The sequence below is a fragment of the Xiphophorus couchianus genome, chromosome 10, assembly GCF_001444195.1.
Source record: "Xiphophorus couchianus chromosome 10, X_couchianus-1.0, whole genome shotgun sequence".
Taxonomy (NCBI): Eukaryota; Metazoa; Chordata; class Actinopteri; order Cyprinodontiformes; family Poeciliidae; genus Xiphophorus; species Xiphophorus couchianus.
Genome location: NC_040237.1, coordinates 2,066,407 through 2,078,758, shown reverse-complemented (window position 1 = coordinate 2,078,758; position 12,352 = coordinate 2,066,407). Strand labels below are relative to the sequence as shown.

The following is a 12,352-nucleotide window of genomic DNA, read 5'->3' as shown; positions in this document are numbered from 1 at the left end:
GTCTTTGGGCAATAATTTAATGTTTTAAAAACCTCTTGAATGTTAACTGAGCCGTTACTTAGCAACTCAAACGGAACCCAGCCTATAACCTGGCAACCCAAACGGAACCCAGCCCGTAACCTAGCAACGCGAGCTGAGTTCCAGCCGTTTAGTCTGCTAGTTTTACTTGCTTTTTATTTTATTGTTTTATTTTATACGCTTCACAATGGCTGCTGGAAAAGACAAGTGTTTTATTGTTGACTTAACATTCAGAAACCATTTGCTGCCTTCTGGTTGGTTCTTCTGCTTTTTCATTTTGGGCCACATCCAGATCATAAATGCTCTGTTGCTGAAATGTTATTATATGGATACCTGTCCTAAGCTGTTCACCTTTAAGCTCATTCCGTTTTTATTTTTATTTTTGTTTCGCAGTCACCCAGGGTTTCGTCTACAGCTCCTTCCTCAAACCGTACAACCCGCGCCGAAGCCACTCGGACGTTTCCATTGAGAGTCAGTCGTCCAACGAGTCCGGCTACGGCGGCTCCTCCCCCGTTTTCTCCCGCCAGAACAGCAACAGCACTTTAACCTTCAACCAAGACGGCGCCACCGTCAGCTACTCCGCGGCGCCACAGAGCCACCCGTCGCCGCAGCCATCGCTGGACTCCGCCTCGACCCACCGCGGCCAGGCGACCTCCAACCCCGACGCCGTCACCCAGAGCTCCTCGTCCCGAAGTCATTCGAGCCGCAGAGACTACGCCGACCAATCGCACAGGAGCGGCGGCGCTCACAGAGACTCGGAGCCGGCGCACCGGCACTCGGGCTCACAGAGAGACTCGTACGAGAGCAGGAACAGAGACACGTCGGATTACTCGGAGACGGACTCGTCGTCCTCTCAGATGAACAGCAGCAGGTCCAAACGACACGGCCACGCAGACAGGAGCTACAGCTCACAGCAGTGGAGGGACGGGGACGGAACCAGGAAGTCCGCTTACAGCCTGGACGAGTACGCCGAGCCGGAACCAGAACCAGAAAGTGAACTGGACGGTCATCAGGTACTGGAATTTATCTGGATTTCTCTCCTTATTATGAGTTTTGTAAAATTACTCACATCTCTTCTTCAGTTGTTTGGTAAAACTTTCAACATATTTTAATACAAAGTATGAATTTGAATTTATTTTATTTATTACCAAATCTGAAAAGTTTGTCTCACATTTTGTTTTCAAACCCTTTAGTTTCAGGCAGCTTTACATGTCTGAACATTTTCACAGATTCCTCTAAAACTGAAGCTGGGTGACATATGGCTTAAAAATACAAAATATACGGAAATTATAAATGACAGAAAATATTTTTTAAAAGTGGCTTTTATTTCAATCATCCCATCTGTGAGTCCAATGAGGAGCATTAAGACTAAACTATAAGATGTTTTGTTTAATTACAAAAATACAGTCATATTTGTAGGATAAAAATTATTTTACTAAAAAAAAAATGAGGAAAAGCTTGTTTTTTTTTTGGAGTCCTCATAAATTTACTACTTTATTCCCCAAATATTATGACTTTATTCTTTTTTTTGTTATTCTTCTATTACTGCCACTGTGTTCTTGTTAAAATGACTTTATTTATAAAAATGAAAAAAAACGTAGCCTTACACGTATCTTTTGTCGTAAGTTGACCTGAACTCAAAGTCCAAATAAACAGAAACAGTAAAAGAACACTTGTGAAACAAGATGGCCGCCCTGTGTGCGCTGACATCATGCTGAACTACGGAAACCCAAAAGGTTCATTTGTGTAAAAAATGTAATTATATTAAATTTTCCAAAATGTAAATCTTTGCTAATCGTTTGTTAATCGATTTGTCGCCCAGCCATTATCTGGAACAGCTTAGACTCAGACTGGATGGAGAGGTTCTGTGTCTGTTTGCTAATCTCACCACAGATTCTTTAAATCTTTACTTTGACTAGGCCATTATAATACATGAAAGGTCTCCAACTCCTTTCCTTTACAGTCAGTATTTCAGATTTGTCATTCATCTCTTATGTTTTCAGAAAAAATAAATAATATCTCATAAATGCTACTTTAGTACAGTCAATTTCATAAAATCCTAATTTAAAAATGTTTAAATTTATGTTTGTAATGTGACAAAAACTATTTAAAAAATACTTTTGGAAGAAATTACTCCTCAGGAATTTCTAACGTTAATAAATCTGCCTATAGTTGATGTAAAAGAACATTAAAATGACAATTTTTTTTGTTTTGTTTTTTCAGATTTACTACGCGCTGTACTCCTTCAACGCCCGCTGCGCTAACGAGATGAGCATCTCCGCTAACGAGCGGCTGCGAATCCTGGAGTTCCAGGACCTGAACGGAAACGGCGAATGGTGGCTGGGGGAAGCCGACGGAGGAAGACGAGGATACGTGCCTTCCAACTACATCCGCAAGTCCGAGTACACATGAACGCCATCTTCCCTCGCCAAGGACACTTCGACCTTGAGAACTTCCCGGACGAAAACGGAACAAAACGAGCATTTTGCTGTAATTTATTCTGAAACTGTTTTCATGGGGTTTGATGTGGAGGACTAGTGCTGCAAACTCACACTCCTGACATTTTTATTCACCTGTATTTATATACTTTTTTTTTTTAAAGATGTTTTTTTACAAAGTAGAAGGTACACTTTGTGCTGCAAAAACACAAAATTTTACCAAGTAATTTTGGTTTAGATTCTAGTTCAAATATCTTAGTTCACTTGAAGTAAGAGAAACTAACTAAGCAAGATATAGAGGCTTGTTTTTAAAGTAAATAATTCCTTAATATTAATGAAAATGTATTTGTTCCATTGGCAGATAAATAAAATTCTGTGAAAAATGTTTTATGAGTGAAATAATTTGCCAATGGAACTAGTAAGGAATTATTTACTTAAAACAAGCCTTTATATCTTCCTAACAAGCTTGTTTTTTCTTATTTCAAGATATTTGCAGTAGAAACTAACCAAGGATACTTGGTAAAATGTTGTTTTTTTGCAGTGTGACCTTCGGTTTCCAGATAAAAACTTCTGAATTTCCACATTCTCTGACGCCGAGGACAGTCGATGTTGACGTAAAACATCGGAGGATTGAAATGGGAACGTTTTGGGTTATTTTGGCGCCTCTGTTACAGTGCAGAAACATAAAATGATGACCTTTTTTTGACCTCATGTTTGGGGTTTCTGCAGAACAATCAACAGCTTGGAGTTTTGTGTGGCGTTAAAAAAAACCCTGTAAAACTGAAGAGTTTTCAAACTGTGGTTTTGAACTCAGCTGCATCTTTCTGTAAGGAATGTCGCGGTCTGATTAACGTGTATATTTTGGGCCAAATAAAGCTGTATATAGAGACTTATGGTTTGGTGCCCAAAGTAAAATGTTTGAGTAAAATACTGCTCAGATGAACAAGCTTGTGTCTTGACTTAAACTAACATTGTTGGGTAGATTTTGGGAAAATTGATTTTTGTTTACAGAACCCAAACATCACAAATAACCAGATCTGGTTATTATTCAGTGATTTTTATTAAATTTTATCTAATAAAATTAGTTTCTGTGTTCAATACCCAGAGTTCATGCACACTTTGGAAAAGTATTAAATTTGATTTCAGTGCACTGCAAAAACACAAATCTTGCAAAGTATTTCCTTTCCTTGTCCCCCTCCACTCTTCCATTTTTGTCCTTTTTTTTAGCCAATTTCTCTTCCAACTTGTCTAAAATTTTCTTGTCCTTGATTTTTTCTTCTTTCCATCTGTCCTTTTTCCCATCTATCATTCCCTGCATTCTAGTTACTTATTTGAGGTGGTGCATAAATGCATTTGCTGGATTGCTAAATTAACTTGTGTTGGTTGTTTAAATCTGCACTGAGTTAAAAAGAAAACGTTGCTCCATTTGCGATGAAAAACCTTTATTGCGGTCATCAATAAAAGCAAGCGTTTACTCTCAGCCCAGCTTTGAGTTACAGAAAACATCGTTACAAACTCACAAAGCTGAACCTGCCAGACAGAAATGTGACGTTTATTTCAGGTTTGTTCTTCTCTTACATGATCAAACTTAAGCTTCTATCAAGGTTTTTGTGCAGCATTTGTTGCTCACTAAACATAAAATATTATGTCTTTTCCATCTTAACTAAAGCACAAACTTTAACTCCACATCCTTAACTCTAAATGCCTTCTGTTCAACACATACTGTAACCCTTTAGCAAACATAAATCCGGCCCTGCTTCAACATACTTAATCTTCTTTTTAAAAATAATCCCACATTATTAATCTTATAAACACTTAAAATAAAATCTATGCATTTTCTAGCGCTTTACTGGAGACGTTTGTTTTCACCGTGCTCTGGATGGCAGCTGCTGAGGAAGACGAGGATTTCTTCTCCATGGATCTAAATGAAGTCGTGACGGTGGAAGACTTTTTCTGGACCGTCTTCTTCCTCTTGACGTGAAGGACCTCCATGGCGTCCATGTTGATGCCTTTCTGGATCTCCTCGCTCGTCTCCAGCTGCTCTGCGGTCTCTTGCTGCTGCTGCTGTTGCTCCACCTGCTGCTGGTGGTGCAACTGAAAGGTGGAAACGGAGAGAAGGTTAAATGAAGCATTTATTGTCTTTTGCTTTTATCTTTAGCAGCGTTTCTCACCATCATCATATGCTGGTACTTTGCAATCGCCTCATCAGTGGTAACCCCCTCAGCTAGGCCCAGTTCTGCAGCCCGGCGGGCGAGCTCGGCCTTATGGGAGCCAGGAGGGGTCCAACCTACTCCTCTGATCCAATTCAGGTCAGACTTGTAATTCACCTGGTGAAAATCAAAATGAAAAAACCATAATCTTTAATAGACACCTACCAATGTCTGTATATAATGGAAAGTATTTACACCCCTTCAAACTTTTCACTCTGTTTCATTGCAGCCATTTGCTAAAATCAAAAAAGTTACAATTATTTCTTATGAATGTACATTAAGCATACCAGCCGGACAGAAAAAAAATAGAAATGTAGAAATTTTTACAAATTTACTGGAAAAGAAAAACTGGAATATCACACGGTCAATTTGAAGAAAGTACCTTGTAAGTCATGAAAATAATCCAGTATGTTTAGGAAAGTACTCAGGCAGTTTCTGGAAAGCACCCAGAAAGTTTCAGTAATAGTACTCCATAAGTTTCAGGAAAGTACCCAGTAAGCTTCAGGAAAGTACCCAGTAAGCTTCAGGAAAGTACCCAGTAAGCTTCAGGAAAGTACCCAGTAGGTTTCAGGAAAGTACCCAGTAAGCTTCAGGAAAGTACCCAGTAAGTTTCAGGAAAGTACCCAGTAGGTTTCAGGAAAGTACCCAGTAAGCTTCAGGAAAGTACCCAGTAAGCTTCAGGAAAGTACCCAGTAGGTTTCAGGAAAGTACCCAGTAAGCTTCAGGAAAGTACCCAGTAAGTTTCAGGAAAGTACCCAGTAGGTTTCAGGAAAGTACCCAGTAAGCTTCAGGAAAGTACCCAGTAGGTTTCAGGAAAGTACCCAGTAAGCTTCAGGAAAGTACCCAGTAAGTTTCAGGAAAGTACCCAGTACCAAGGTTTGATCCAGAGCAGTCTGTGTTATGAAACTTTTAGATCCAGTTTCAAACTGAGTAGTTTTAAAACTCAGGCGTCTTACATCGCTCTGCAGCTTGTAGGCCTGCTTGGCGTGCTTGACAGTGAGCTGCTCGGGGTCGCAGGTGTAGTCGTGGAGTTTGCGGCGGTAGGTGACGTCGCTGGCCTGGGCCTGACTCTTCTTAGCCAGGAGGAACTCGGGCTGGTCCACCCGGATGTTGTAGCGGGCGCGCTCCTCCTTGGACTGACGCTTGTACTCCAGGTTGCTCTGAAGCTTGCTGGCAGCCAGGGAGTGGACCATCTTCGGGTCGTCCTCCACGCAGCGCAGCCCCACCTGCTGGCCCTTCTGCTTCAGGTGGGACTCCTTGTAATGGAACTGTGAGCAAAAGTTAATTAAATTTAAATTAGACATCAAGATATTCTACTGTATAACAAGGAACGCACAAGTAATTTTTGATCAGATGACTCTACATTTAGTAGACACTGCATGAAAAACTGCCTGCTGACGATGACTACCACTGGTTTTAGCTACCACGAGTTTGTGTTTTTTATCAACATAATGCGCTTAATCTTATATGTATGTGTGATACATAAAAGAAAAACAGACACAGTGCATTGCTACTAACTGTGAACACTACAACTACTAGATAACAAGGTCAGTAAAAGGTTTTAATTTAAAAAAATAGTGAGAGCGAGGGAAGTAGGTCAGCTATGCTAGCTTGACTTTGACAACCTTAACATGTAGATGTGCTGTGGAATTTGGTGTGTTTCAAATCAGTTAACATTTTTTTAAAAAGGCGACCTACACACCAACTCTCTAACAGATCGTCAGCAGGGCAGGTGTGTACATTAGCTAATCAACCACAGCTGTGTTAGCTTAGCTAATAGCGGCGGTAGCTAATCTGCCACGGCAATCACTTATTAATAATCGCAAAAATAAACATCAATTATAAAAACCTAAAACTGTATCTGACTGATCTTTCTGTTCTTTGTTTAGAAAATGTTTGCGTATTAAATCCTGAAACATACAGTGGCGTTGTTGCCAGTTGCTATGGCAACGGGTCTTTTTGTAGCGCAGCCGACACAAATAGCAAGGAAATGGTTCTTTTGAGTTGTTTTCGGAGTTATCTTTCGCTTTACTGTGGCACACAGCGCTAAATTAATAATAACAACCCCAGGTTTCATTTAGTTAAGGGAGTCGTTCTACTGTAATAGCGCGACTTTGGATGGCAAGTAAAAGAATCGTCCTTTTTCCCTCGGGCGTTGTGCGCATGAGGGAAATTTCCAGATGTAAATAATTACATGCAACGTGTCCATAACTTCCGGACCAAACCTACATCGCTGGCGATGTCTCTGGAGGCCTTGGCTGTTTGGAAGGGGATCGCATCCAGCCTCAGGTCATAGCCTGATGTCTTCACCTGCTCTCCAGAGGCCTTGTAAACTTTCTTTACAGTGGAAAAAAGAAGAAGAATCTTATAATAGGATGATAAAGGGGAATTATCTGCATATATTTACTTCACTAAGAGTGTCTTACATCGCTAATCTGCTGAGCATTGATCTTCGCTCTGATGAAGTCGGGATCGTCTGGGTGTAAGGTGTATTTATGCATCTCGTCGTTCTTTCCAGACTTGTACAGTCTCTGCAATACACAATGAGAGACATAAGCAGCTAAAGGAACCATTAATATATATATTTAATGCGTGATTTTTCTTCTTTCTACCTCGCTGCACTGCTGGTAGCTGGTCTTAGCGTGGACGATGTCAGGAGAGTCGGCCACTGATGTAAACTTGATTCTGTCCGGCAGCTGGCGATATTTCTTCTGCAGGAGGAAAAATAAAATCACATCACAAGGTTTTATTTCGTTTGATTTGTTATTTTTCTTTCCTCCTTCATCTTATTGATTTGAATAATGTTTTATTTTTAACCTCCCTTTTTTTTGTTGATTTATTGTGAAACGTTTTCAGTGGAAATTGCTACATAACTAAGTGAAGTTTATTTGTACAGCGAATTTCAGATCAAATTATGAAACAAGCAATAAAAATTTGATTTTGTCAAAATAGTCAAGCAAATACACATCAAATATATTGATAAATGTTCAAGTTATTATTAATCAAATGCAGTTTTAAACAGGTTTGATTTATAGGAACTCATCAGTGTTTTGGCTGTTTTGCAGTTTTCTGGAAGTTTGTTCTCAGAAACTGAAAGCTGCTTCTTTTGGTTCTGCTTATTTTTATAAATAAACTAAATATTATGTGACTGAAGCAAGAAAATACAAACAATTAAATGTTTCCTTAAGTATTTAAAATGATTTTATTATGACTTTACATGAAAATATTGGTGAAAATCTCAATTGAAACACAATACAAATGAGTATAATTATTATTTTCTACTCTTCGTAGTATTAAAATCCAGACTTAAGATGCATCTATTATTCGACTTTATATAAATTTCTTTCTGTTTTAAGTTACTTTTATTGCATTATTTAGCTTCGTTGTTTGTTCTGTGTGTACATTTTGTTTTTAATTGCTTGTCTTACAGGCTAGAAATAAACTAAAATTAATTATTATTATTATTATTAGAGTGAGATTATTTTCTAGTATATTTTTTTTCCAAATACTCACGTCACTTATGAGTTCTCCTGCCTTCTTAGCCGCCTCCAGCTGCGGCGTTCCCACTCCGTCCCAGGCTACTCCTTTCATAAAACTCAGGTCGGATTTGTATTGTTTCTATGCATGAAACAGTAAAACACACGTAAATCAAGTTGTGTGTCAGTGTTACATCATCTTCCTTTACTTCCCTAGTCTTTATTCCTCACCTCACTCTGCAGGTTGTAAGCCTTTTTGGCCCATTTCACCTTCATGTCATCAGGAAGCACCGTGTATTCGTGCAGCTTTGTCCTGTAGTCCTGATCGCTGGCCAGCGCCTGCGCGTTTTTAGCCGCCACCAGGTGCATCATATCCGGGGTCAGGTGGTACCGGCCGCTGGCGGACAGCGCATCCCGGCGGTACTCCTGGTCGCTGGCCAGCCGGCCGGCCTGCAGGCAGTGCAGCAGGTGGGGGTCCTCTGTGATGCTCCTGACGCCGATGTGTTTCCCCTTCTCCAGCAGGTGGTTGTGCTTATATTGGTACTGCAGAGAAACGAGTTTGGTTGATTTCCTGGGCCTGCTTCATTAACGGGTTAGCTCATGCGATTACGCTAAAAAGTTTAATGTGTTTCTGTTACATAATGCAGAAACACATTAAACATCACCTATTTTGACCTGTACTGCGTTCTGACAGTGCAAAGTTGCACGTGAGTGAAAAAGATGAGCGATGAGTCAGGCTGTTTTACAGCGACATATTAGAGCCATTACCAAAAGCAACAACAAAAAAAAATTGAGTTAATTTCTGCCAAAAAACAGACATTTTGAAAATAATTTCTGAATTTTTCTAGAAAAAACAAGGACATTTCTGAGCTCCAAAAGTTGAAAATTTAGGAGAAAAAAAATTCTAACAAAAAAAACTTAAGTTCTGAGATTGAAAAGTAAAAAATTTCCTTGAAAAATACTCAGAAATTTCTGAATTTAGAGAATAATCTCAGAAACCTTCAAGAAAAACCAAGGAAATTCCTGAGCTCCAAGTCAAAAATTTGCAAGAAGATTTTTAAAAAACTTTTAGATTAATACCAGACACTTTCTGGAGAATAACTTGGCAATTTTCTGAGTTTATAGAGTCGAACATTTTTGACTTTTGAAACTCAAATTTCCAAATTAATTACAAATTTCCGAAGCTTATCTTAACATTTGTGAGTTTTTTCTAGCAAATTTTCAATATTTAAAACTCAGAGCTCCATGTTTTTTCTAGAAAAATTCTGAAACTCATTAAAAACAAAAACATTTCTAGCAAATTTTTCACTTTTCAAACTCATAAATTTTCCTTGTTTATTCTAGAAAATTTCTGAGTTTTTTGGTAAACATTTACTCTTCCTTTCTTTTTCTGGTTGTAATAACCATAATTTGCTGTTGTAAATCACAGAGCTAGAGTACGATTAATCTAGTTAATATTTTTTCATCGATGTGCAGCCCTAGTTTAATCTGCAGTAGAGTCAATCCTCCTGTTCTGCTTACATCGCTGGCGAAGCCTGTGGAGTTCTTGGCGGCCTGGAAGGGGATGTCCTGCATGGTGAGCTTGTAGCCTTGAGCTCGCAGCGAATGCCAGGACTCTCTGTACTTTACCTGCAGCAAATGTAGCGCACAGAAAATAAATAAAACAATCTTTGATAGTAATTTTATTTCGGTGAGCAGCTTAAATTGTCGTACCTCACTGAAGTTGGAGGCGTTTATCTTTGCTTGTGTAATTTCAGGTCGCTCAGTTGTAATAGTGTAGCTGTGCTGGTCGTTTATGCCCTTTTCTTTGTACAGACGCTGAGAAAAAAAAAAAAAAATATTATTTTGCATATTATAAAATGTACAGAAGACATAGTAAAAGTGTATCATCAGAGTTCCTGACTCACTTCATTTGCGATTTGTCCGCTGAGTTTAGCGTGGATGATATCTGGGGAGTCGGCAACTGAAGTGTGCCTGAATTTGTACGGCTGCTGTCGGTACTTTTTCTGTGACAGAAAACAGACATTTTATTGCCTCTCTGAGCAAATCATTTAAATTCTTCCCAAATCAATGGATGTAAATATTAAATATTTAAAAATCAGGTAGGCTTTCTTGTGGACACGGCTGGGAAAAATGATTTTTCTGGGAAAAAACGAAATGCAGTTTTTGAAAGAAAACGGACTTTTGCTAAAATGATTTTAGTTTATTAATGGTGATGATTAGCATCTCAAATAATCTTTGAAAAAGAGGCTTCCTGGATGCAGAGCAGGAGCAAAGAAGAGGGAGAAATTTGATATTTAATTCTGTTTGACGATATGAAAAATAAAATATAAAAAAGAGGAGATATAGATAGTTTTCCACAGCACTGTGATAAAAGTGATAAGAAGAAAATAGATAAAAATCAAAGAAGACATCTTACATCACTGATGAGGTCTGTGGCTCTCTTGGACTCCTCAATCTGCAGAGCTCCGGTAGCGATCCAGGCGGCGCCTCGCAGGTAGTTCAGGTCAGAGCGATACATTCTCTGTGGACAGACACTTTTCTTTAATTTTACACACACAGGGGAAACGTTTACATGTCTATTTCAACATTTTGATTTCTTACAGGATGACTGAGAAACACAAAAGAATACAGGTCCAGTCAGAAGTTTACATACCCTTATCAGGAGTCTTGATGTTATATTTATCTTTGAGCTATTCTTTTGATTGTACAACATAAAAATTTAATTAATGGAACATATTCTTGTTTTTTGAGTACGTCTGACTCAAAATTTTGGATTGATTTAAATTTTCTTTAACTATCAATGGAATAATAATGGAACAATAATAAATGGAGATTAATATCAGAAATTTTCAAGGAAAAAACATGGACATTTCTGAGTTTGAAAAGTTAAACATTTGCTAGAAAATTGTTTCCAAAAGTTAAAAAACTTTTGACTTTGGAATATTTCCAATTTTTTCTAGAATTTTTTCTAGAATCTCACAATTTTAGAGTTTTTTTCCTAGCATTTATTATTATTTTTCAAACTCTGAAATTCCCAAGTTTTTTTCTTAAAAAATTCTGATATTAATCTCAAGATTGAAGAGTTTCTTCTAGCATTTCTGACTTTTCAAACTCAGAAATTGCCATGATTTTAAATGTATGTTAATCTCAAAATTTCATATTCTTTCAAGCAAATTTTAAACTTTTCAAATTTCCATGTTTTTCTTAGAAAATTTCAGTTTGAATTCAAACCTTTAGAGTTTTTTCTGGTAATTTTTGACTTTTCAAACTCACAAATTTCCACATTCTTTCTTGAACATTTCTGAAATTAATGAAAGAATTTCAAATTTTTTTTCTTGCAATTTTTTTGACTTTTCAAAGTCAGAGATTTCCAAGTTTTTATCTTGAAAATTTATGATATTAATCTAAAAATATTTAGGCAGAAATGCACTGCTCCTTTTTTCTATCTCGAATGGCCCTGATACGCTGCTGTAGAGAAACTATGAGCAGCTGAGTTTTTTTAGGTAGTTGCTGTTACTTATCAGTGTAATTCTTGCCTCAACCAATTTAAACCATTTCTGATGAAGATGACTGGTCCAGTAGCTTTGAGTAAAGTTTGTTGTTGGTGCTGAAGCTGTGTAGATAGAGGAGTTTCTGAAGTTCGTCTCACCTCACTCTGCAGTTCGTACGCTCTCTTGGCAGCCTGCACCTTCATGTCATCGGGCAGCGATGTGTAGTGATGCAGAGACAGCCGGTAGTCGTGATCGCTGACCAAAGACTGCGCCTTTTTAGCGTGAGCAACCTCAACCATATCCATAGGCAGGTGGAATTTTGAGAGCTGATTTGCTGACTCCTTCTTATACTTAATCTAAATTCAAAACAGAATTCATAAATGTAATTTCTAATTGTTTATTTCTAGATAAACATCAGGGCATAAGCACTCACATCACTCTGTAGCTTGCTGGCATGAACCGAATGCGCAATGTTCAAGTCGTCCTGCAGCCCCTTCAGTCCAATCATCTTCCCTTTGCTCTTCTCAAATTCTTCTCTGTATTTTACCTGAAATCAACCAGTTTATGTGTCACACAAATTATTTCCACAGTAAAACTTTCTGTGTGTGATTGACCTTAATTGAAGTTAACATATTCTTGTTTTTGAGTACATCTAACTCAAACTTTTCTATTGATCTGAAATTTTTGAGTATTGATTAAATGAAATAAGCAATAAT

At 38.1% G+C, this 12,352-nt stretch overlaps 2 protein-coding genes across 6 annotated transcripts in view; one reads left to right on the top strand and one right to left on the bottom strand.

Annotated features, from left to right (window-relative positions):
• Window positions 1–2,480, top strand: part of dnmbp (dynamin binding protein) — a 67,519-nt gene extending 65,039 nt beyond the window's left edge. For all 3 annotated transcript variants that reach the window (XM_028029017.1, XM_028029018.1, XM_028029019.1), the window contains 2 exons: window positions 412–1,031; window positions 2,242–2,480. In XM_028029017.1, the coding sequence (XP_027884818.1) occupies window positions 412–1,031; window positions 2,242–2,430 (809 nt within the window). In that variant the 3' untranslated portion in view covers window positions 2,431–2,480. The remainder of the gene's footprint in view (window positions 1–411; window positions 1,032–2,241) is intronic.
• A 986-nt stretch (window positions 2,481–3,466) lies between these two features.
• Window positions 3,467–12,352, bottom strand: part of nrap (nebulin-related anchoring protein) — a 30,101-nt gene continuing 21,215 nt past the window's right edge. For all 3 annotated transcript variants that reach the window (XM_028029013.1, XM_028029012.1, XM_028029014.1), the window contains 14 exons: window positions 12,070–12,183; window positions 11,795–11,992; window positions 10,562–10,666; window positions 10,050–10,148; window positions 9,856–9,960; window positions 9,664–9,771; window positions 8,374–8,685; window positions 8,180–8,284; window positions 7,279–7,377; window positions 7,093–7,197; window positions 6,896–7,003; window positions 5,623–5,934; window positions 4,628–4,783; window positions 3,467–4,550 (listed from right to left, as the gene is read on the bottom strand). In XM_028029013.1, the coding sequence (XP_027884814.1) occupies window positions 4,284–4,550; window positions 4,628–4,783; window positions 5,623–5,934; window positions 6,896–7,003; window positions 7,093–7,197; window positions 7,279–7,377; window positions 8,180–8,284; window positions 8,374–8,685; window positions 9,664–9,771; window positions 9,856–9,960; window positions 10,050–10,148; window positions 10,562–10,666; window positions 11,795–11,992; window positions 12,070–12,183 (2,193 nt within the window). In that variant the 3' untranslated portion in view covers window positions 3,467–4,283. The remainder of the gene's footprint in view (window positions 4,551–4,627; window positions 4,784–5,622; window positions 5,935–6,895; window positions 7,004–7,092; window positions 7,198–7,278; window positions 7,378–8,179; window positions 8,285–8,373; window positions 8,686–9,663; window positions 9,772–9,855; window positions 9,961–10,049; window positions 10,149–10,561; window positions 10,667–11,794; window positions 11,993–12,069; window positions 12,184–12,352) is intronic.